Source organism: Mirounga leonina, unplaced genomic scaffold (assembly GCF_011800145.1).
Source record: "Mirounga leonina isolate KUSES-001 unplaced genomic scaffold, KU_Mleo_1.0 Mir_172, whole genome shotgun sequence".
NCBI classification, from domain to species: Eukaryota; Metazoa; Chordata; class Mammalia; order Carnivora; family Phocidae; genus Mirounga; species Mirounga leonina.
The window spans coordinates 3017799-3042556 of NW_023270442.1; the positions used below are offsets into that span (position 1 = coordinate 3017799).

General features: G+C 35.4%; 2 protein-coding genes across 2 annotated transcripts in view; one reads left to right on the plus strand and one right to left on the minus strand.

The window, feature by feature from the left end:
• NCAM2 (neural cell adhesion molecule 2) overlaps window positions 1-24758 on the plus strand; it is a 517151-nt gene that overhangs the window by 364369 nt on the left and 128024 nt on the right. Inside the window, exon 9 of the mRNA XM_035017513.1 lies at window positions 19996-20146. Coding sequence (XP_034873404.1) covers window positions 19996-20146 — 151 coding nt within the window. The remainder of the gene's footprint in view (window positions 1-19995; window positions 20147-24758) is intronic.
• Window positions 5243-6133, minus strand: LOC118018773 (glutaredoxin-3-like). Its single transcript, XM_035017515.1, has one exon. It carries the CDS (start codon window positions 6001-6003, stop codon window positions 5521-5523), a length of 483 nt encoding a protein of 160 aa, XP_034873406.1. The 5' UTR covers window positions 6004-6133; the 3' UTR covers window positions 5243-5520.

Here is a 24758-nt window from a genome sequence, read left to right on the forward strand (position 1 = left end):
TAAAGCATGTTCTTTGGCTTGCAGTATGCTCCTGGTTTTTCTTTTGCCACACTTCTCACTACTTTCAGTACCCTTTGATCACTCTTTGCTTTCTAATTGACCTCTAAGTGATAGAGGGCCCCATTTCAGGGGCCCATTCTTGAATTCCTTTCTCTATGTTTAGTCCCTTGACTTATTCATCTAGTCTCATGGCTTTGATTATCACTTGGATCCATTAAACTCTAAATCCCAACCAATGGACCTCTTCACTGAACCTTAGTCTTCTGTATCCAATGGTATACCTTCATTTAGATATTTAATAAATAGCTGAAAATGAAAATATCCAGTACAATTCTGTACATTATCTTCACATTTGTTTCTTCCTAGGTCATCCCACCTCATTAAATGGTGAATCTTTCCTTACAGTTATATAGACTAAAATTCTTGGTGTTATCTTTGATTCTTGTCTATTACTACACCCATATTCTTCTTTTTTTTTTTTTTTTTTTTTTTTTTTTGCAAATCCTGTTAGGCCAATTTTAAATATATTCAAAACTTGATCATTTCTTAACACCTACCTGTTACTGTTCGGTCCAAGCCATCATAATTACTTGCCTGGATTATTGCAATAACTTTTTAAGAGGTCACAATACATCCCCATACCTCCCATCAGTCTCATTAAAATAGGTAGTTTGCTCCACTTGAAACAAGCCAGATAATATCACTCTTTTGTTCAGAAGTTTCCAGTAGTTTCTCATATCATTCAGAAATTCATTTTATTACCTACACGGCTCTATATGGTAGGCTACTCTTCCAATTTCTGTTATCTCCTTTTTCCTCTTATTGTTACGGAACCTGGACTGAATCGCCTGATGGAAGAACCAAGCAGCCCTTGGAGATCTGGGAGGATAGGAGGTTTATTTAACACCAGGGGGCTCAGAGGAGAGTGGTCTCCAAAGGTCTGAGCCCCGAACACAAACAAAGGGGGCAATTTATACACTTCTACTTCCACATACTTGGCACTTGTGGTGTGTGCTTGAAGCGGGTCTGGGAAAAGGACTCGGATTGGTGCATGCAGGAAGCAGAGCAGGGAGAAGAACCCGGAAGAACCCCGGGACAAGGATTGGGAATTTCTTGTTGGCTTGGTTGGCCATCGTAGGACACAGATTTTCTTTATCATAATGTCCTACTATTAAGATCAATTAGTTTCAACCAGTAAGATTTCATATTCCTCCATCAGTCCTTGGATATTGCAAGTTTTTCAGTGGTGTTTCTACTTTATCCATCTAGAATATTAACTACAAATAGCAAGTCATAAGTGTAGTGAAAACTGTCACAAATCTTTGATGTACTGACTGCAGGTTCCAGTTACTTTGGAGTCTTCTGAGAGAGTCCTAGATGGCCAAATTGAAGTCTATATAATAGATGATATATTTGTTTTTTATTTTTTTATTTATTTTATTTATTTTACTTTATTTTTTAAGATTTTATTTATTTATTTGACAGAGAGAGATATAGCAAGAGCAGGAACACAAGCAGGGGGAGTGGAAGAGGGAGAAGCAGGCTTCCTGCCGAGCAGGGAGCCCGATGTGGGACTCGATCCCAGGACTCTGGGATCATGACCTGAGCCGAAGGCAGACGCTTAATGACTGAGCCACCCAGGTGCCCCTATTTGTTTTTTTATTAACATATATTATTTGTTTCAGGGATACAGGTCTTTGATTCATCAGTCTTACATAATTCACAGAGCTCACCATAGTACATACCCTCCCCAATGTCCATCACCCAGCCACCCCATACCTCCCACCCCCCTCCACTCCAGCAATCCTCAGTTTGTTTCCTGAGATTAAGAGTCTCTTATGGTTTGTCTCTCTCTCTGGTTTCATCTTGTTTCATTTTTCCCTCCATTCCCCTATGATCCTCTGTCTTGTTTCTCAAATTCCTCATATCAGTGAGATCATATGATACTTGTCTTTCTCTGATTGAGTTATTTCACTTAGCATAATACCCTCTAGTTCCATCCACATCATTGCAAATGGCAAGATTTCATTTTTGATGGCTGCATAATATTCCATTGTATATATATATATATTTTTTTCATATATATGTGTGTATATATACATATATACATATATATACATATATACATACATATATATATATATATAATTTTCACCACATCTTCTTTATTCATTCATTTGTTGATGGACATCTAGGCGCTTTCCATAGTTTGGCTGTTGTGGACATTGCTGCTATAAACATAGGGGTGCATGTGCCCCTTCAGATTGCTACATTTGTATCTTTGGGGTCAATACCTAGTTGTACAATTGCTGGGTCATAGGGTACCTCTATTTTCAACTTTTTGAGGAACCTCCATACTGTTTTCCAGAGTGGCTGCACCAGCTTGCATTCCCACCAACAGTGTAGGAGGGTTCCCCTTTCTCCGCATCCTCACCAACATCTGTCATTTCCTGACTTGTTAACTTTAGCCATTCTGACTGGTGTGAGGTGGTATCTCATTGAGGTTTTCATTTGGATTTCCCTGATGCCGAGTGATGTTCAGCACTTTTTCATGTGTCTGTTGGCCATTTGGATGTCTTCTTTGCAGAAATATCTGTTCATGTCTTCTGCCTATGTATTCTTGATTGGATTAGTTGTTCTCTGGGTGTTGAGTTTGATAAATTCTTTATAGACTTTGGATACTAGCCCTTTATCTGATATGTCATTTGCAAATATCTTCTCCCATTCTGTCGGTTTTCTTTTGGTTTTGTTGACTGTTTCCTTTGCTGTGCAAAAGCTTTTTATCTTGATGAAGTCCCAATAGTTCATTTTTGCCCTTGCTTCCCTTGCCTTTGGCGTTGTTTCTAGGAAGAAGTTGCTGTGGCTGAGGTCGAAGAGGTTGCTGCATGTGGTCTCCTCAAGGATTTTGATGGATTCCTGTCTCACATTGAGGTCTTTCATCCATTTTGAGTCTATTTTTGTGTGTGGTGTAAGAAAATGGTCCAGTTTCATTCTTCTGCATGTTGGCTGTCCCAACACCTTTAGTTGAAGAGACTGTCTTTTTTCCATTGGACATTTTCTTGCTTTTTGAAGATTAGTTGATCATAGAATTGAGGGTCCATTTCTGGGCTCTCTATTCTGTTCCACTGATTTATGTGTCTGTTTTTGTGCCAGTGGCCTACTGCCTTGATGATTACAGCTTTGTAATAGAACTTAAAGTCTGGAATTGTGATGCTACCAGCTTTGCTTTTCTTTTTCAATGTTCCTCTGGCTATTCGGAATCTTTTCTGGTTCCATACAAATTTTAGGATTATTTGTTCTATTTCTTTGAAAAAAGTTGATGGTGTTTTGATAGGCATTTCATTAAATGTGTAGATTGCTCTAGGTAGCATAGACATTTTCACAATATTTGTTCTTCTAATCCATGAGCATAGAACACTTTTCCATTTCTTTGTGTCTTCCTCAATTTATTTCATGAGTATTCTATACTTTTCTGAGTACAGATTTTTTTGCCTCTTTGGTTAGATTTATTCCTAGGTATCTTATGGCTTTGGGTGCAATTGTAAATGGATCGACTCCTTCATTTCTCTTTCTTCTGTCTTGTTGCTGGTGTGTAGAAATGTAACGGATTTCTGCGTATTGATCTTATATCCCGCCACTTTACTGAATTCCTGTATGAGTTCTAGCAGTTTTGGGGGTGGAGTCTTTTGGATTTTCCACATAAAGTATCATATCATCTACAAAAGTGAGAGTTTCACTTCCTCTTTGTCTATTTGGATGACTTTTATATCTTTTTTGTTGTCTGATTGCTGAGGCTAGGACTTCTAGTACTAGCTGAATAGCAGTGGTGATAGTGGACATCCCTGCCATGTTCCTCAGGGGACTTAGGGGACAAGCTCTCAGTTTTTCCCCATTGAGTATGATATTCGCTGTGGGTTTTTCATGGATGGCTTTTATGATATTGAGGTATGTATCCTTTTTCCTTACACTGAAGAGTTTTAGTCAAGAAGGATGCTGTACTTTGTCAAATGCTTTTCTGCATCTATTGAGAGGGTCATATGGTTCTTGTTCTTTCTTTTATTAATGTATTGTATCACACTGATTAGATTTGCAGTGGCTAAAGAGCTTCCTACTAAAGAATGAATAGGTCAACCAGGAAATAAAGAAGAATTTTAAAAATTCATGGAAACAAATGAAAATGAAAACTCAACTGTTCAAAATCTTTGAGATGCAGCAAAGGCAGTCCTAAGAGGAAAGTATATAGCAATACAAGCCTTTCTCAAGGAACAAGAAAGGTCTCAAATACACAACCTAACCCTACACCTAAAGGAGCTGGAGAAAGAACAGCAAATAAAGCCTAAACCCAGCAGGAGAAGAGAAATAATAAAGATTAGAGCAGAAATCAATGAAATAGAAACCAAAAGAACAGTAGAACAGATCAATGAAACTAGGAGCTGGTTCTTTGATTTTAGTTTATGTGCTGCCAAAGCGAGCACTAGGAGCTGGTTCTTTGAAAGAATTAATAAGATTGATAAACCCCTGTCCAGACTTATCAGAAAGAAAAGAGAAAGGACCTAAATAAATAAAATCATGAATGAAAGAGGAGAGATCACAAACAATACCAAAGAAATACAAACAATTATAAGAACATATTATGGGCAAAAATATGCTAACAAGTTAGATAATCTGGAAGAAATGGTTGCATTCTTAGAGACATATTAACTACCAAAACTGAACCAGGAAGAAATAGAAAACCTGAACAGACTCATACCGATAAGGAAATTGAAGCAGTAGTCAAAAATCTCCCAACAAACAAAAGCCCAGAGCCAAATGGCTTCCTAGGGGAATTCTACCAAACATTTATCTATTTTATTTATTTTATTTTACATTTTTAAAAATTTTATTATGTTATGTTAGTCACCATACATTACATCATTAGTTTTTGATGTAGTGTTCCATGATTCATCATTTGCATATAACACCCAGTGCTCCATGCAATATGTGCCCTCTTTAATTCCCATCACCAAGCTAACCCATCCTCCCAATCTCCTCCCCTCTAGAACCCTCAGTTTGTTTCTCAGGGTCCATAGTCTCTCATGGTTCGTCTCCCCCTCCAATTCCCCCCCTTCATTTTTCCCTTCCTACTATCTTCTTCTTCTTCTTCTTCTTTTTTTTTTTTTTTAACATATAATGTATTATTTGTTTCAGAGGTACAGGTCTGTGAATCACAGACCTCTACCAAACATTTAAAGAAGAATTTTTTTTTTAATCGGATTTGAAGATGTTTATTGCATTCTGGTTTGATGAAAAACAAACAAAACATACATGTATTTAGCATGAGCTGGTGGGTTACACCGAGCCTAACTGGGTGTGCAGCAATCTGAGAACGGAGTCGTGAGCGGCCCCACTGTGACGAAGGTTTCCTGCAGCAATTGGGCACAGGGCGTAATAGTCCCTAGTTCTCTCCTTTCAGCACTGGCAGCAGCTCACCATTGTCTCCTAGTTCCCTAATGATATCCAGACCTCTAACAAGCTCCCCTTTCACATACAGCTGAGGTATGTGGGCCAATTTGAATAAGTTTTTAACCGCTGAGGAACTTCTTCATCTTCCAATATATCAAATGTCTCATATTCAACACCAGTATTATTTAGTATTTCCAGAATTTGTTTGCTGAATCCACATTTTGCTTCCTGTTTGTTTCCTTTCATAAAGGGCATCACAGAAGCTTTATTTGTCAGTACTTTGAGCCTTTCCTCTAATTTGGGAGCTTTAGGGCAAATTGTATCTAGTTCATCAGATGCTTCAAGCTCCTTAATTATATCAAGTCCTCCTATGAGCTCTCCAGAAACATAGAGCTGGGGATAGGTGGGCCAGTTGGAATAGGTTTTGAGGCCCTGACGAACTTCTTCATCTGAGAAGATATTAAAACTGCTAAACTGAATATTATGTTTGTTAAGGATTTCTACCATCTGCTTGCTGAAACTGCAGCACGGCTCCTGAGGAGTTCCTTTCATAAAAAACATGCAAGGGGCGGCATGAGTTAATTTCTTCAGGTGAAGTTTGAGATCTTCTTTAGGATGCTCATTACCACTGGGTGGGAAGGAGCCACTAGATGCATGGCGCTGAACTTTTTTGGTCAACTCTGGGGCATGTGCACATTCTTCTGAAATTGTTCCAAAAAATAGAAATGGAAGGAAAACTTCCAAACTCATTTTATGAGGCCAGCATTACCTTGATCCCCAAACCAGACAAAGACCCCATCAAAAAGAATTACAGACCAATATCCCTGATGAACATGGATGTAAAAATTCTCCCCAAAATACTAGCCAATAGGATCCAACAGTACATTGAAAGGATTATTCACCACGACCAAGTGGGATTTATTCCTGGGCTGCAAGTTTGGTTCAATATCCGCAAATCAATCAATGTGATAGATGATTGATTTTTAACAGTATTAACTCTGGATATATTTAGGTTAGTTAATGAGTTCTTCAGGTAAACTAAGGATAAATTGCAGACCACTGTTCTTTCAATTACGAAATTCAAAGCCAGTTAAGAACTTAATCTATGTCTAAAACATGAGAGTTCATTTATTCTATGAACATTTGCATTCAAGTCTGAAATTCACTATATATTTGGAGTCATAGGAGCTGTGATGATACAGGGACAAAATTTTAATAATAAAGATGTGTAATGCTAAAGTAATAGTAACATATCTATAGGTCAATAATTTGATTGAATTGATATCATCCTTTGATTGCTTAGTGAATTACTGATTTGTTTATTCTTAAATTAATATATACTTTGGAGTCAAATGATAGAAAAGGTGATAATTAAGGGGATCCCATACACAATATATATAGAAGAAGGAGACTACCAAGCCATTAAATTGCACACTTTTCCTGTGTGTACCATAGAGATGTTGGAGGTTTATTGAGGCCTTATCCATCTCTTCCTCTATTACACGAACCTGTCTGGCTGGCTGTTTTGATCAGCACCTTGAGATAGCACTTTACATATTTATTCACTAATGGTATGCCTTTTTAGTACCTTCTCATAAAATTACAACACTCTGCCCTGTAGTATAATTATTTGACCTCTTCTTATGCCTGCATATTCCAAAACACAATTAGAGGCTTGATGAAAGCTGTTTCTCATCAATATTATGTCTTGTAGCAAAGGTAGTATAATTTCCCAGACCATTTCTGCTTCCTGGGTCCTTAGCTCCACCAGATTGCCCTTTAATAATAATATTCTTAATTTTTTCATTATCTAATGATTGATATACATAACTGTAAAGATTCATCATAGACCTGTCTGATCCATAATTTTTGGATTGTTTTAGAAAAAGTAACTAAATATAGAAATATACGATGCTTTATCTTCCCTTCTTGTTTTTGACAAATTCCACAACGTACTTTCTCTTTCCCATGGTTTAGGGTTGTAACATTGATTCATTTATCCCATCAAGTATTTTTAATTCTCTTCCTCTTTTTCATGATTGTCTTAATAACTTCTATGAGATCCTCTCTGAAGACTTCCTTCTCCTTAATTGAAGACTCATAATAATGATGAAAAGTTTGGTTTGTATATACAGTCCTTCTTTTAACTTCCCTATTCTTTATGGAGGATTACTTTATTTACTATAAAACAAGCAAAATCCAAACCAAAACAAAAGCAGCTCAATGAAGTTTATATATTTGTTACATACAGTTTTAATTTCTAGCCATTTCTTGGAGGTAGGTTGTTTCTGTGTCTGTGTAATGATTTGATGAAATTGCAGTTTTGAGTATTTTGGTGTATGGTGAGTAGTTTCTGGTTTTTACATTCATGCCTTATATAAAGCATTTCCAATAAATATACACTGCTCTCATTTAAGATGATTATGTTAATTATATATGAGTCAGATAGCAACACAGCTACCCAATGCATGGTTATGAGACATGAAATAAAGTATTTAATCACTCAGCATAGCTCTCTGTTCAAAAAGGAGCATATATTTGCTATAATACTAGTGGCATGCATAATAATTATGTACATTAGTTATATAAAAGTTCTTATCTATCCAATGATGTAGATAGACATTGGAATATATATTTGGCATGATGTAATTTTTCAAAAAGAAGGAAAAATGTACACATACATTGCCAGGTACATTTTTTTTCTTCCCATTTTTTTTTTATTTGAATTCCAGTTATTTAATATATAGTGTAATCTTAGTTTCAGGTATAGAATCTAGTGATTCATCACTTGCAAGTAACACCCAGTTCTCATCACAATGAGTGCCCTCCTTAATACCCATTACCCATTTATCCCAACCCCCCACCTACCTCCCCTCTAGCAATCCTCGTTTGTTCTCTACAGATAAGAATCTGTTTTATGGATCCCCCCTTTTTTTAATCCCTATGTTCAACTGTACAAATTTTTTCCTGTGGTTGACTTCAAGTTTCATAGCATTGTGGTTGGAAAATATGCATGGTATGATCTCAATTTTTTCGTATTTGTTGAGGCCTGATTTGTGACCCAGTATGTGATCTATTCTGGAGAATGTACCATGTGCACTCTAAAAGAATGCTGCTTTAGGATGAAATGTTCTGAATATATCTGTTAAGTCTGTCTGGTCCAGTGTGTCATTCAAAGCCATGGTTTTCTTACTGATATTCTGCTTATATGATCTGTCCATTGCTCTAAGTGGGGTGTTAAAGCAATCCGCTATTATTGTATTATTATCAATGAGTTCCATTATGTTTGTTATTAATTGTTTTATATATTTGGGTTCTCTCAAGTTAGGGGCATAAACATTTACAATTGTTTGATCTTCTTGTTGGAAAGACCCCTTTATTATGATATAGTGCCCTTCTTCATCTCTTGTTCCAGTCTTTGGTTTAAAATCTATTTTGTATAAGTATGGCTACTCCAGCTTTCTTTTGACATCCATTAGCATGTCTCCATCCCCTCATGTTCAATATGCAGGTATCTTTTTTCTAAAATGCATCTCTTATAGGCAGCATATAGATGGATTTTTTTTTTTTTTAATCAGTTCTGACACCCAGTGTCTTTTTATTGGAGCATTTAGTCCATTTACATTCATTGTTTCTGGAAATTTTCTCTGTTCCTTTCTAGTCTTTGTTGCTTTGGTCTTTCTTTCCCACTCAAGAGTCCCATTTCTTGCAGGGCTGGTTTCGTGGTCATGAACTCCTTCAGTTTTTGTTTGTTTAGGAAACTGTTTATCTCTCCTATTCTGAATGACAGCCTTGCTGGATAAAGTATTCTTGGCTGCATATTTTTCCCATTCAGCACGTTGACTATATCATGCCATTCTCTTCTACCCTGACGAATTTCTGTAGAGAGGTCTGCTGCTAACCTTTTTGCCTTCCCTTAAGTTAGGGACTTCTTTTCTCTTGCTGCTTTTAGGATTGTTTTTCCTTATCTCTATATTTTGCAAATTTAACTATAATATGTCTTGAGTTGGCCTGCTTTTGTCAATTTTGCTGGAAGTTCTCTGTGACTCCTGGATTTGGATGTCTGTTTCCTTCCCCAGATTAGGGAAGTTTTCAGCTATAATTTACTCAAGTAAACCTTCTCCCCCTTTTTCCCTTTCTTCTTCCTCTGGGATTCCTATGATACAAATTTTATTACACATTATGGAGTTGCTGAGTTCCTTAAGGCTACATTCATGATCCAATATTTTTCTTTCTCTCTTCTTTTTAGCTTCATTATTTTCCAAAATTTTATCTTCTATAGCAAGTATTCATTCTTCCACATCTTCCATCATTGTGGTCATTACATCCATTACATCCATTACATCCACTTGGTTTTACATCTTAGTTATAGCATTTTTTATTTCTGCTTGACTAGTTTTTAGATCTTTTATCTCTGTGGTAAGGGACTTCCTGTTGTTGTCTGTGCTTTTCTCAAGTCCAGCTAGTATCCTTTGATTGTTGTTTTAAATTCTGGACCAGCCATATTACTTATATATCAGTTAGATCTTTGGCCTGTGACCTTTTCTTGTTCTTTTTTTCTGGGGTGAATTCTTCTGTCTTGGCATTTTGTCTAGGTCTTTGTCTTCTGTATGTTAGAAAAGCCTGTTATGTTTCCTGCTCCTGAGAGTAATGGTTTCATTAAGAAGAGGTCATATACTGTCCAGGGCCTGGCACTTCAGTAAGTGTCTTGGGTGTTCTGTGTGCACTCTGCTGCTGTGTTTTAGCTGCTCTTTCCCTCAGGTCAGTCCTCTCCAGAGTTTCTCCTCTCTTGCAGTGGGAGGTGTTTGGACTTTGGTCAGAGTGTCATCCTGATAAAGAGCAAAGTCAAGGATACGTGCAAGCCATCCACAAATGTAATGGCAATTACAGACAAATTCAATATCTAGAGTTTTATTAGTAACATTATGGGTGTAATAAAATATAAATCCCGGGGCGCCTGGGTGGCTCAGTCGTTAAGCGTCCGCCTTCGGCTCAGGTCATGATCCCAGCGTCCTGGGATCGAACCCCACATCGGGCTCTCTGCTCCACGGGAAGCCTGCTTCTCCCTCTCCCATTCCCCCTGCTTGTGTTCCCTCCCTCGCTGTGTCTCTCTCTGTCAAATAAATAAATAAAATCTTAAAAAAAAAAAAATAAAATAAAATATAAATCCCATTATTCAGTAATTTAATTATTTATGTGTGAAATGTTTTATCATTTATCAGTAGGAATTTTGCTCTCCTATAGTAGTTTTTTCATCCTAATTTTAATTTTGTTCTTTACTGAACATACTACATATTTTTCATTGACAAAATATTATAAATAATTGGGATGTAGTTCATGGGATTGTGAGAAAAGTCTAGCAAATGCACTGGTGAGTAAAAAGAAGATAGGAGAGTTACTATTTCTTTGTGAGACAGAATGCCTTTAGCTATCACAATGAAATGGATATTGTATAAACTTATATATTTATCACTTGGGTCTGGATATCAGCTGTTTTATGTGAATTTATTTAGCATGTACTAACAAGTCCTAAGTTCTACAAATATTCACTCGTTTAATCTGCATAGCAATCCTATGAATGTTGCATTCTTATACCCATTACACAGAGAGAAACTGAAGTACATCTAAGTTAAATAATTAACTCCAGGTCACAAAGGTTGTAGGGTGGCACCATCAAGACATAAACTTTCCAGCCTGGTTCTGCAGTCTTAGCTGCTATGTTATGCTAAAGTTGGCAGCACACCACCCAGGCATTAATATAAAATAAGCAGGTCACATTCTGAAAACCATCATTTTGACAATTGTTAGTTGGAACCCACCTTATATAATTTTTTAAAATTAAAATCTCTGAAAAGTTTATTCTACTTTCACTTTATATCAACATTTCATTTATTAACTTTTCAATTTTAAATATCAGTTTTAGGGGTCCCTGGGTGGCTCAGTCATTAAGCATCTGCCTTCAGCTCATGTCATGATCCCAGAGTCCTGGGATCAAGCCCTGCATCAGGCTCCCTGCTCCTAAGGAAGCCTACTTCTCCCTCTCCCACTCCCCCTGCTTGTATTCCCTCTTGCTGTGTCTCTCTCTGTCAAATAAATAAATAAAATCTTTAAATAAATAAATAAATAAATAAATAAATAAATAAATAAATAAATATCAGTTTTAAAGTGGTGAATATATAATATGGAACTGAATTAAATAAATATGGGTACATATCATAAAATATGAATATATGCATACATATGTATAATTTATGGACATACAATAGTTTACTAATGATAGAATATTTCCCATCCAGGGCTCTGTGACAGAAACCTAGAAATACTCTTGTCCTCTTTTCTTTCATCACCACTTCTCATTCAATCATTTACTAAACACTGTTGATTCCTCTTCAGTACATTTCTAGAATGTATTCTCTTCTTTCCATCTCCACTACCACTACCTTATCATTATCAGTGCCGTGTGCTTCCACTGGGCCTCCCTTCCTCCTCTTGAATTCCTTCTTCACTCCACAGCATGAATGATCTTTTCAAAGAGCAAATGCATTTGCCTTGTAGGCCTACAACCTTTCATATGCTTTTCCAGTTGCTTCTAGAACACCTAAATTTTTCCTTTGTCTTTAATTTTTAACAGTTTTATTTACAAATAACTCATACAGGATGCAATTCACTCATTAAAATGTAAAATTATGGGGCGCCTGGGTGGCTCAGTTGGTTAAGCGACTGCCTTCGGCTCAGGTCATGATCCTGGAGTCCCTGGATCGAGTCCCGCATCGGGCTTCCTGCTCAGCAGGGAGCCTGCTTCTGCCTCTGACCCTCCCCCCTCTCATGTGCTCTCTCTCTCTCATTCTCTCTGTCTCAAATAAATAAATAAAATCTTGAAAAAAAAATAAAATGTAAAATTAAATGTGTCTTAGTATATTTACAGAGCTGTGCAATCATCCACAGAATCAATTTTGAAATATTCTCCTCATCTCAAAAAGAAATTCCTCCCTTCTTGGCCATCACTCCCAATCTCCTCACACCACCTGCCAGCCTTAGGCAACCACCAATACACTTCTGTATCCATAGATTTGTCTATTATGGAAATTTCATATAAATGGAAGCAGTCAATATGTAGCCTTGGTTACTAGCTTTTTTCACTTAGCCTAATGTTTTCAAGGTCCATCCATATTGTAGCCCGTGTAAATATTTAATTTCTTTTTATTGTCATATAGTATTCCATTGTATGAATATATCACATTCTATTTATGCATGCATTAGTAGATGGACATTGTGATGCTTTAATTTTTTGGTTTTATTAATACTATTATGGATGTTCATGTATAAGGTTTTGTGTGGACATATATCTTTAATTCTCCTGCAAGTGTAATTGCTGAGTCATATAATAACTCTGTGTTTAACATTCTGGGTAACTGTCAGACTTTTTATCCAAAGCACCTGCTCCATTTTTCATTCTCACCCACCAGCAGTGCATGAAAGTGCCAATTTGCCTACAGCTTCACCAACACTGTTATCTGCCTTTTTGATTACAGCTAGCCCAGAGGGTGTGAAGTAGTATTGTGGTTTCAACTGACATTTTCATGGTAGCTAATGATGCTGAGCATCTTTTCATGTTCTTACTGGTCTTCCTTTGACTTTTGAGGCTCGTTACAGCAGCCTTGTCCCTCTCCAGCCACTTCATCTCTTACCACCCACTTTATATTGAATATTCCAGTTCTAGTGAGCTTCTTTTATCTTTTGAATGTGCCATTTTCCCCTTCTGGTTTAGGCCAGTGTGGTTCCCATTTCCTTCCTCCTTTCTCTCCTTCTTGCTTGAGCAGAGCTGACTTCATGAATGTAATACGTGCACAGTTGCATGGAGCCCGACACTTGTAAGGGCCCTGTGTTTGCTTCAATGTATTGCTGTGGTTGCCTTGAAATTCACAATGAGTTTTGGACAAGAGACCCCACATTTCGTTTGGCAGTAGGTCCTGCAAATTATGTAGCCAGTCTGGTGCCTGGCTCATCATTGTTACTTATCCTTCAGGTCTCAGTTTAGACAGAGATACCTACAAGACATTGTCCCCCACCTCCATAGACTGTATTATGTGTGCTTCCCGAAGTTCATTTATACCAGCATGTATTATGATTTGTCATTTCTTTCCTCTAAGCCCTTTGGCCTATGAGACTTTGTCTTTCTGATCCATGGTTCTGCCCTCAGAAACCAACTTAGTGTGTATCACTTAGCTTTGGTAAGATATGTAGTTCAACCACACAGTTATGGCTCAGGTGATGAGCCACAGAGGGAAAGTAATTCTGAATATGAACTCCAGGGCCACACAGCCTCAACATCCAGTGCTATCATTTGTAAGCTGTGTGGAAGCCAGCTATTTAATGTTTCTGTTCCTCAATTTCCTCATCTTTTTTTTTTTTTAAAGATTTTATCTATTTATTTGAGAGAGACAGAGAGAGAAATAGTGAGAGAGAGCATGAGTGGGGGTGGGGGGAGAGGGAGAAAAAGGCTCCCCGCCGAGCCCAACATGGGGCTCGATCCCAGGACCCTGGGATCATGACCAGAGCTGAAGACAGATGCTTAACCAACTGAGCCACCAGGAGCCCCTCGATTTCCTCATCTTTAAAGTGGGGATAATATTAACGAACCATGAGAGACAGTGGACCCTGAAAAACAAACTGAGGGTTCTAGAGGGGAGGGGGGAGGGGGGATGGGTTAGCCTGGTGATGGCTATTAAAGAGGGCACGTATTGAATGGAGCACTGGGTGTTATACGCAAACAACGAATCATGGCATACTACATCAAAAACTAATGATGTAATGTATGGTGATTAACATAACATAATAATAAAAAATATAAAAAAGAATAAAGTGGGGATAATATTAGTCCAAATCTCTTAGTAGCATAACTGGGATTAATTGGGATTGAGTGAACTAATAAATGTAAAACATTTAAAATAGTGTCTAACTGTCATTGTTACCTGCTATCAGTGTTATATTCAGTTCCTATCTGTTGAATAAATTATTGACGCTATATACAAAGAGAGGAAGAGGGCACTAGAATGTAGGGAAAAATTATGTAAGTTAAGAAATTACATTGTCCATATTACTCTTCCTTGCGTGAATTTGCAATGCTAAGAAGAAGGGTAACTGTACAAAAGTTCAGTTTAGGTAATCAAAATAGGAAGAAAATTAAGAAGCTGGGAGCAAGCTCAGAGGAAAGAGAAATTAATGCTAAGAGTAAGTATAGGAATCTCATAAGGAAGGAAGAGAATCTTTCTGTTTAAAATTCTTTGCAGAAATTATTCAACTTAACACAATGTTAACACAATTTTGAGAGGTTAGTTTGGGTAAATTAATGCCAGTAACCTTTGGAAAGTATTTCCTTGTTTATATAATTAGCAGTTATGTTTTGACATTATCTCTAAGTATTTGAAGTTGCATTTAATTTACAGTCAATAGAGATATAATGCCATTACGAAAAGGCAACCAGAATGTGTAATAAAGGGGTGCATGTTTTCTGTATGTCTGTATTTGTCTGGAGTTCAGCATGCTGTCTTTGCTTGCCTGTCCAACATCAGGAGATCCCATGTGCCCTTACTCTCTTCTCTGTGCCTGCTGGCTTCTTTTAGTTCCTTCATATGCCTTCTGGGGGCACAGGCTTAGAATTCTCTCTACAAAACTGCTCCTCTTTCACTATTTTCAGTTCATAATCCACACCTCAGTTTATCAGGGAACATTCCTCTAACTCAGCCCCACCCCTCCATTGACTCACCCATAAGATGAAACTTTGGTATTCCTACATGGTACTTTTCAGTTTACTTGTATGATTTTTTTTTAATTAATATCTGCTGAACTTTAATTTCCCAAAGGTAAAAATTGTTCAGTTTTGCCCAACATGTATCCCCAGTGCTTGGGTGCTTCTTGTAGAATAATTGCACAAGAAGACAATTGCTGAGTAACTAAGTGACATGATTCATCAATTTCCCAAAAGGCCAAAGAGGTCAATGACATTGGTATGAAGAAGAAAGATGGGGAATACTGTCACCTCAAATGTGTTATGTACTACAATTGGGTTCTAAACTTGACAATAAATGTCTAGTCGGGTAAGGTCACAAAAACAATCTATAAACCTGATACATTGTATAATTTCAAATGTCCAACAATTAAAATTGACAACAAAATATTTGTGTTGGAACTAAACTCCAGAAGGTAGTTATCACATAGATATTTCATCAAGTGATTCTTGAAAGGACAGTAAACTCTGTAAATAACCATTTCTTTTCAGAAAATTCTATAAATAACCATTTTATAAAAATATTGAAATACTATTCAAATAAGCAGTTCTTAAGCTGACCTTCTGGAAAGGTAAAGAATATAACGTTAAATCAAATTTCAAAGAGTGCCTTTCTGTAAAGGATTGGGATAATAATGTATAGTCAAGTACTTTACTTTCTAATCATCTTACTTAATGCAGTGATAGAACCTGAATATACTAGATGGACAGCTAATATGCCCATTAACATGTCTCAATCAAATATCAGATGTCTTAAGTGAATCTTTGGTAGGTGGTGAATCAAAGCCAAGATATAAATTAATTTTCTTTCAGAAGTGTGTAATACCTTTTTGTAGCACAAAGAGAAAGATGTCCTTTGAAATGTCAGATATGAGAAGGAATGACTTTGGTCTTCTAGTGTAAGTATTTGAGATAAATGAATATTGTAATTATTATAGAGCCAATGTCAAGTCTGAAAATGACTTATGATTTCCCAGGGAATCACACACCTTCTCAAAGAAATTCTGTTCTTCCAGAATTTCTGTTAATAATTCCAGATACATTGAAAATAACTTTTCAATTCCAACATCTTTACTAATATCATACTAATTTTACAGACACCAATAGCTTTTTGTAAGTCAAAAATCATATCATTTACAACATGTAATAACATGAGGACTTGTTTACTTTCAAAGGAGCTATATTTGCCTTTCAATTCTGTGAAAGAACAATATTTTTCCTAATAGAAAAATGAAGAATTTGTTTTGTATCATTAATAAGGTATTTTATGCCATTAATAAAGATACTAAATGCAAGTTTTCAACTCATAGTAAATAATAGCTAGAGGAATACTTTTCCTTTACTCAACTACATCTCAATTTCACTATAACTCAATTTGCTTTAAAGATATTAGAATATAATGGTTCTGTCCTTGGTACTAGTCCAGGTGACTTTAACATAAAGTACCATAAAAATAAAAATAAAATAAAAATAAAAATAAAATAAAAAATAAAATAAAAATGTTTTCACATTTGTTCAACTATAATATCACCATATAACATAATTCATCAAGATGAATTCTTTTTTTTTTTTTTTAAGATTTTATTTGTTTGACAGAGAGAGACACAGCGAGAGAGGGAACACAAGCAGGGGGAGTGGGAGAGGGAGAAGCAGGCTTCCCGCCGAGCAGGGAGCCCGATGCGGGGCTCGATCCCAGGACCCTGGGATCATGACCTGAGCCGAAGGCAGACGCTTAAAGACTGAGCCACCCAGGCGCCCCTACAGGATGGATTCTGAAGTTCCAATAAGATTAGAAAAAGTAGTGTATCCTAAGAAAAGCACAAAGTAGTACATTTAATAATTATATAAAATAGTCAATTTATTTTGAATATAAATTGATATTTTCCCAAGAAATTAAAGGAATGATGAGAGAATCCTGCCATGTAAATATGGAAGGGGTAAGGGGGGAAAGGTTGAGACAGGGCTGTGTAGGGTGCTTATGGAAATGACAGTAATTCAGATTAATTAGAAGCCAAATTAATGGTATCCAAATTGTAAAGTGTGCTTAGACAAAAAAGCGATGTCTTAGAAAGGCAATGTCAGATGGAAGTCCTTAAATGTCAGGCTGAGACAGTGGGAGTTTATTCGGACATCAGTACAATGTTAGTCATGATTATAGAGCACAGGGGATATGAAACCTTCATGAAGTTGTTATGAGAATTAAGTTTGCTTTTTAAAAAACTTATTCTTAGCTACATAAGAAATAATTTCTGCATCTGCAATGAGACTTTGCTAGAGAAACATAAGAAATAACATAATGCTGACAGCTTTTGCAGAGTCAGGGAATCTTTTTTGGTTACATACACCCTGAGTGTGATTCTTGTTCTCTCTGAAATCCAGAGAAGCCCGTTAGTGTTCTTCCAACTCAACAGCATGACTAAGATTGCAAATAGGTGAAGCAGAGAGCAGATAGGTCCATGGAAATACAGTTACTAAACATCGAAAATGATAATGTTGAACAAGATGATAAACTGAGATTTATCATCATTTAAAATATCAATAGATAAAGGTTCAGAAACTGATCTAAGACTGAAGACATGGTCTAGCACGGGCATGAGAAATAATTAGTACCATTCATGGAAGGGAAGACCGCAGGAGAAGAGCAGGTTATACTGGGTGAGGGAGTGATATGTTCAGATCTGCGCATGCTGGTTTGAGAAACCTATCAAATGGGCATGTCCTGAAAGAGACAAAGCTGGTTCCATAGCTTTCCAGGCAAAGCGAGATCCTGCGTGGAGAAAGAGTGACTAGAGATCGCAACTGCTAATATGGGAGGGGATGAGAGTGTCTAAGCAGAGTGCATTGGGTGCATCCAGGACAGAAGCCAGAGGCCCCAGGGAGAGAGGAAGCTGCAACCCAGACTAAAAAGTAGTCAGGTAACACAGGAGAGTGTGGGTGTCCTGAAAGCCAAGGGAAGTCTGCCCTTAAGGAAGGAAGGGTAGTTCAATAGGGGCCAAGGATAGATAGAGGTACAATAAAATAAGGAAGTAATGCCCATTTAGTTATCAAAAAGTAGTTAATTTGCATAACAAATGGCCATTCTGCTTTTGAGTTTACTTATTCTAATTTTAACTTCTGTGAGTTTCTGCATTTTTTTCTTTCCTCTCAAGTAAGTGATTGGGTTGGCAGCCGAACATCTTAAATATTGGCAGAAGAGAATGCCTTCTGCTTGAAAGCCTCACCTTACTATTTTTTAGCAATACTTGAGAGTTGGGGAACATATTTTTGGCCTGATCTGGGTTGCATAATACATTCCCAGCATGTTTTTGTTTCTTTGTTTTTATTTTTTTATTTTTTTTAAACATTTTATTTATTTATTTGACAGAGAGATAGCGAGAGCAGGAACACAAGCAGGGGGAGTGGGAGAGGGAGAAGCAGGCTTCCCGCCGAGCAGGGAGCCCGATGTGGGGCTCGATCCCAGGACCCTGGGATCATGACCTGAGCGGAAGGCAGACGCTTAACAACTGAGCCACTCAGGTGCCCAGTTTCTTTGTTTTTAAAGAACGTTTTTACGATAATGATGGTAAATGAATTATGAGTGACTGATATGGTTGTATAGTAATTGCATGCCCGTATAAAACTAGAAGACAAAAGAGTGATCATATTGTATCTCAGTCAACTTCATGTTTGAAAAAGAGCTTTAAAATAGTCTGTTGATATTAATAAAAGAAAATAAATAAGTTTTAATAATACAAAGTACATGTATTGAAATTTATTTGAATTTCAGTTATATAGAAAATTAAACAACCATTATATTATTACATAATAACTTACATGTTTCAAAATAAATGTGTGGTATGAAGTTTTTATTGAGGCACGAAAACCTAAAATATTGAAAATAATCAATTCAATAATAGTAAAGTACATTTACAAATTAATTATAAAATGCCAAATTTCACTATATTTCCTGATTGTACAAAGTAAAATTCAGTAAATAAACTGTCTTTGTTTTAATATGTGTGCTATAAAGGTATTTAAGTGATTTAAGAAAACAATTGTAGGTATACCAATTAGTTTGTACACAAGAATTCTTATTTGAAATGTAATCTATAGGCTATTGGATTATGAGCAATTCCTTGATTTGCATCAATATTCATCAAATATGTGATTAATCTTTTCCATGTTGTTTCCATTGACTTTCTAAGAATGACTTAAATAGTGCTGTTTTTAATAATTTATCTGTTATGAGTAATGTACTAAATAGGTTTAGGAACAGTGCTGTTTCATTCATTCAAAAATAACTATAAATTCTTATTAAAGGCTTTAATTCTCAGACATCTTGATACATTATCTATACATGGTGAAATAGGAAACTAAAGTGAAGGAGGAATATCATTTTCTGGTGGGTTTCAGCCAGAATTGAACAGGCATTGTTGTTCTGTTATGTTTGCAAGGAGCATAATTGGAAGCCAACAAAGCCCTTCCTAGAAGAACAAGCAAGCTTTTTAAAAAGCACAGAGTGCACTAAATAAAAGAGGTTGATAAAACATGTGTTGAAGTTTTTACTACATGTTAGTGTCCCTGTAAGCAAGTGGGCAGGTACAATGGAAAAGCCAAAAACAGTAAGTCATAAATACAGAAACATTGCTTCCAAAAAAAAAAAAAAAAAGTAATGCAGTTAAGACTTTATTTTCATTTATCATATATGTGATAAACACCCTATGTTTGGTCATCATTTGCATGAAACAAGCGTAAAATCTTTCTTTTTCCTGAATCAATGTAAACAGAGCCCAGATGGCCGTATCGAAGTCAAAGGGCATCACGGAAGCTCATCACTGCATATTAAAGATGTGAAGTTGTCAGATTCAGGGAGATATGACTGTGAAGCTGCAAGTAGGATTGGAGGGCACCAAAAGAGCATGTACCTTGATATTGAATGTAAGTTATTTTCCTTTTGTATGTTTATTAAAACAATTTTGTCTGCTTTGGAAAATACGAATTTTGGTAGGATCCTCAAAATACCTCTGAAGTTCATGATTCGGTATTTGACTCATAGCTCTAGAACTAATGTAGCCATTCAGAGTCAGTTATTAGAGACATCTAGTGGATGTTATAGGGCATTTCACAGTGCTATTTAATGGTTTTGATACTACTTACTCTGAAAATTGTGATTTTCTTTTTTTGCAGTGTGTTTAACCCAAACACAATATAAATTGAATTGTATTAGTTATCAGTAATTGGTTAGTATCTCCTTAGAGTTTTATCTGTTGATTTATAATATTAATGGTCCTGTGTTTCACCTGTGTAGTTATTTTGTTGAATTATTTTACATCCTCATAAGATATAAAATAGTATTTTTAAGATGATTTAATATATCAGCATTCATATTTATCAGAATAATGCTTATTGTCTGTAAAGAGGAATTATGACAAGGAGATGTGAGATTGGTGGAATATGAGGACTAATGTACATGCACAATCCACCTTACATCATTCAATGAGATTTTAGAATAATTTCATATGTATGTTCATAAAAAGGAGGAAATTTAATATTATTTTCAATAAATATTCAAGAATCATCAATGTTGGAGATTCTCTGATGTTTAAGAAGACATAACTGTCATAGTGGGAGTGTATAAGATGCTCTTATTGACAAAACATTTCTATTGGAGAATTTCTAGTACATTAATATTGATAGAATGTTGTGATAACTATGAAATAAGATGTATTTTCTTGTTGAAAATGTCTTTAGAAAGCAAATATTTCCTCAAGAACAAACACAAATAATCCATATTATTTTACCTATTCATAAGTGTCCTTGTTAAGAAATTCATGGAAAGGCCAATTAAACAATTATAAAAAAAATTTGAAGGATATTAAATAATTATTTCACAAATTACAGATTTCATTTGCTAAAGTTAGAGAACTTCCAAGAAAGTTGTTTTATTGCCATCATACATCTTAAAAAAAAAAAAGAAACAAAAAAATGCTATGATATTATTCAGGGCATACAGAGGAAGAAGTGATGCTAATAATTTATTTAGCTTTTTTTCATAATACTGTTTTCTACTATTTTCCCATTATTTTATATATACATATTAATATGTTACATATTAATACATATACATTTCTTTTTCAAGTCAACATTTGTAGCAAATTATAAATATTTCTCAAACTTTCAACATGTTTGCTTATATTTTATAATTCAAAATATGTATTTTAATCCAAAATTTATTGTTATTTTTTTCCTTTTCTTTAATGTGGACCTACATGAGCAAAAATTTAAGGGTGACAAAACATGTTTACTCAAGCATAGCCACATCCTTCAAAGGTGTCCTAAAACTTCTAAATTGCCCTCCATGGACGCCTACCTAAGTTTTCATTATGAAATAAATGAAAAGCTAAATTAAAATCTATAATTTCTGTGTCTATGTTTTAAAACCTCATTGAAAAGAATTCTAAAAAGCCATACTAGATCAAACCTAGGGTCTTTTCATTGAGCTGTTTAAGGTTTAGAATCGGTACTGAGTGATTGTGGACCCAAAATGAATACAACAGAGCTCATGCTTTATTAGAACACTGGATTAACAGTGATTTAAATCAACCTCAACTTGAATTCAAATATCAAAGTGATAGATGGAGAATAATATCCCCTATAATGTGAAATGCTGCTATAAAATGATGTGAGATTTTTAGATATTAGTGATTTCACCTAGGTAAAAAATAATGGGGTAAACACGTGGATTGTATGTTGCAGTACAAATTGCATGTTCTTGTGATCTTTTAATATATGAATACTTTAATACAAAAAAAAATACTTAAGGCACTGTGTTTTTCAAGGACTGATATAACAAAGTACAAGTTGCTTTTGATCACAGAGGTATTTCCCCTTTGCTTTAAAGGTTTAGACATTGGGGCGCCTGGGTGGCTCAGATGGTTAAGTGTCTGCCTTCGGCTCAGGTCATGATCTCAGGGTCTTGGGATCACGCCCTGCATCAGGCTCCCTACTCAGCGGGAGGCCTGCTTCTCTCTCTCCCTCTACTACTCCTCCCTGCTTGTACTCTCTCACTCTCTCTGTCGAATAAATAAAATCTTTAAAATAAAATAAAATAAAATAAAATAAAGGTTTAGACATTGGTCAGCCTGTTTAATTTTCTGAAGTAAATGGTTAGAATAAAGCTCACAAACAAATTATATAGTATCTCTTATTTAGGGAGGTTTAAAAAAAAACAACTTGTTTTGTAAAAGAATGTTTTGAAAATTCTTTGAACATTCCTTGAGATTGTTGTTTCTTGTTGATTAGAAGCTGGCTAGGTAAAACTATTTTAAAAGTAATAAAATAGTTTTTTTTCAACTATTAAACCATTGTTTTAAGAATAATTTTTGTTTTGTTTTATTGATAGCTTTTAGAACATGTGATCAATTTTTCCTTTTTTAAAAATTTAACTTTATTCTTCTTTAGTAGAAATAATTAGAAAAATAAATATCCCCTGTTCTCAACCTTACTGAAATATGGTTGGACCATAGTACAATGCCAATATATAAAGGGCAAATGTGATCAATTTTGACATATGGATGTGCCCGCAGATCTATCACAATCATCTAAACAAACATTTACATCACCCCCAAGAATTTTCTCAAGCTCCTTTGTAATGCATTTATTCTTTCACTCTCCTCCTCAGGCATTTTTTAGTCTACTTTCTATCACTATAATTTAGTTGTACTTCCAAAACTTTATATATATGGAATCATGCATTACTTTAATTTTAATTTTTGCTAAGCACTTTCAGTCAACACACATTGATATGTTGAATATGAATCAAATATTTATAATGTTTTCCTGTCTTTGCATTGTGTGGATAAAATAGTTTATTTAGTCACCTGTTGATGGGCATTTGGTTGTTGTCAGTGTGGGGCTATTATGAAACGCCTTTGTGAACATTTTGAACATTGTGTGGAGATAGTTCTTTTTTTCTGGAATAAATATGTTTCTTTGAAGAGCAAAAGATTTTAATTTTGCTCAAGTCCACCTTATCAAACTGGATGCATATATGATATTGTTCATGTTCCATCTAAGAAATCATTACCTAACCTAAGGCCACAAAGATTTATGTCTAGGCTTTCTTTTTATTTTATTTTATATTATATTTTACTTTATTTTTTTAATTTATTTTTATTTATTTATTTTTATTTTTATTTTTTTAAAGATTTTATTTATTTATTCATGAGAGACAGAGAGAGAGAGAGAGAGAAGCAGAGGGAGAGGCAGGCTCCCAAGGAGCAGGGAGCCCGATGCGGGACTCAATCCCAGGACCCTGGGATCATGACCTGAGCCGAAGGCAGACGCCCAACCATCTGAGCCACCCAGACGCCCTTACTTTATTTTTTTTAAAGATTTTATTTATTTGTGTAAGAGAGAGAGCACAAGTAGTGGGGAAGGGCATAGGGAGAGGGAGAAGCAGATTCACCTCTGAGCAGGGAGCCTGACATGGGGTTGGATCCCAGAACCCCAGGGATCATAACCTGAGCCTAAAGGCAGGCACAACCAACTGAGCTATCCAGGCACCTCTAGGCTTTCTTTTTAATGTTTTGTTGATTTAGATTTTGCATTAAAGTCTATGATCTATTTTGGATTCATTTTTGTGGAGTCTATATATATTATTTTTCATACATCTATCAAAATAACTCAGCGCTATTTTCTAAAAGACTTTCTTTTTTCTAATCAAGGATTTGCCAATATTGTTGATATTTACCAAATACTAGCTTTGGGCTTTGTTAATTTACATTCTTTATATATAAATCTGTTTTATAATTTGTTGATTTCCATTTTATTTTCATTATTTCCATTCTATATATTTTGGACTTGCTTTGATCTTGGTTATAGGTTCTTGAAGTGAAATATTAAGTCATTTACTTTAGGTGTTTCTTATTTTCTAGTATAACCATATAAAACTCTAAACTTCCCACTAAACAATACTTCAACCCAAAAATTATGATATGTTGTATTTTTGTTGTCATTCAAATGGTTGAAAATATTTTATAATTTTTCTCATGATTTCATCATTGGTCCATAGTTATTTGTAAGGATTTAATCTCCAGATATTTAATGTTTTCCTAAATATTTTGCTGTTATTTATTTCTAATATAATTTAGTTTTGCTCAAAAATACCCCATTGTGTGATTTTTTATTCTTTTTTATTTATTGAGATACATGTCCCAGCATCTGATCTATCTCAGTAACTACACAGTGTGTATGAGAAGCAGGTGTATTCTGCGGTCATAGAATGCTGTGTTCTATAAATATCAGTTAGATAGAGGGAGGTGACAGTGTTGTTTAAATCTTCTGTCTTTACTTTTTTTATAGCTGTTTTATCAGAGTGAGAGGTGTTAAAACCCTCTACCATGATTGTGAACATTTCTCTCTCACTTTAATCCTGTTGACTTTTGCATCATATATCTTTAGGCTCAGGAGGCCATGAACATTTATAGCTTGTATGTTGTATTAGTTTTCTATTTCTGCCAAAACCAGTGACAACAAATTTAATTGCTGG

Bases quoted from the DNA above. Each gene is read 5' to 3' on its own strand.
- LOC118018773 (XM_035017515.1), bottom strand. From the start codon at position 6,003: ATGTTTTTTATGAAAGGAACTCCTCAGGAGCCGTGCTGCAGTTTCAGC.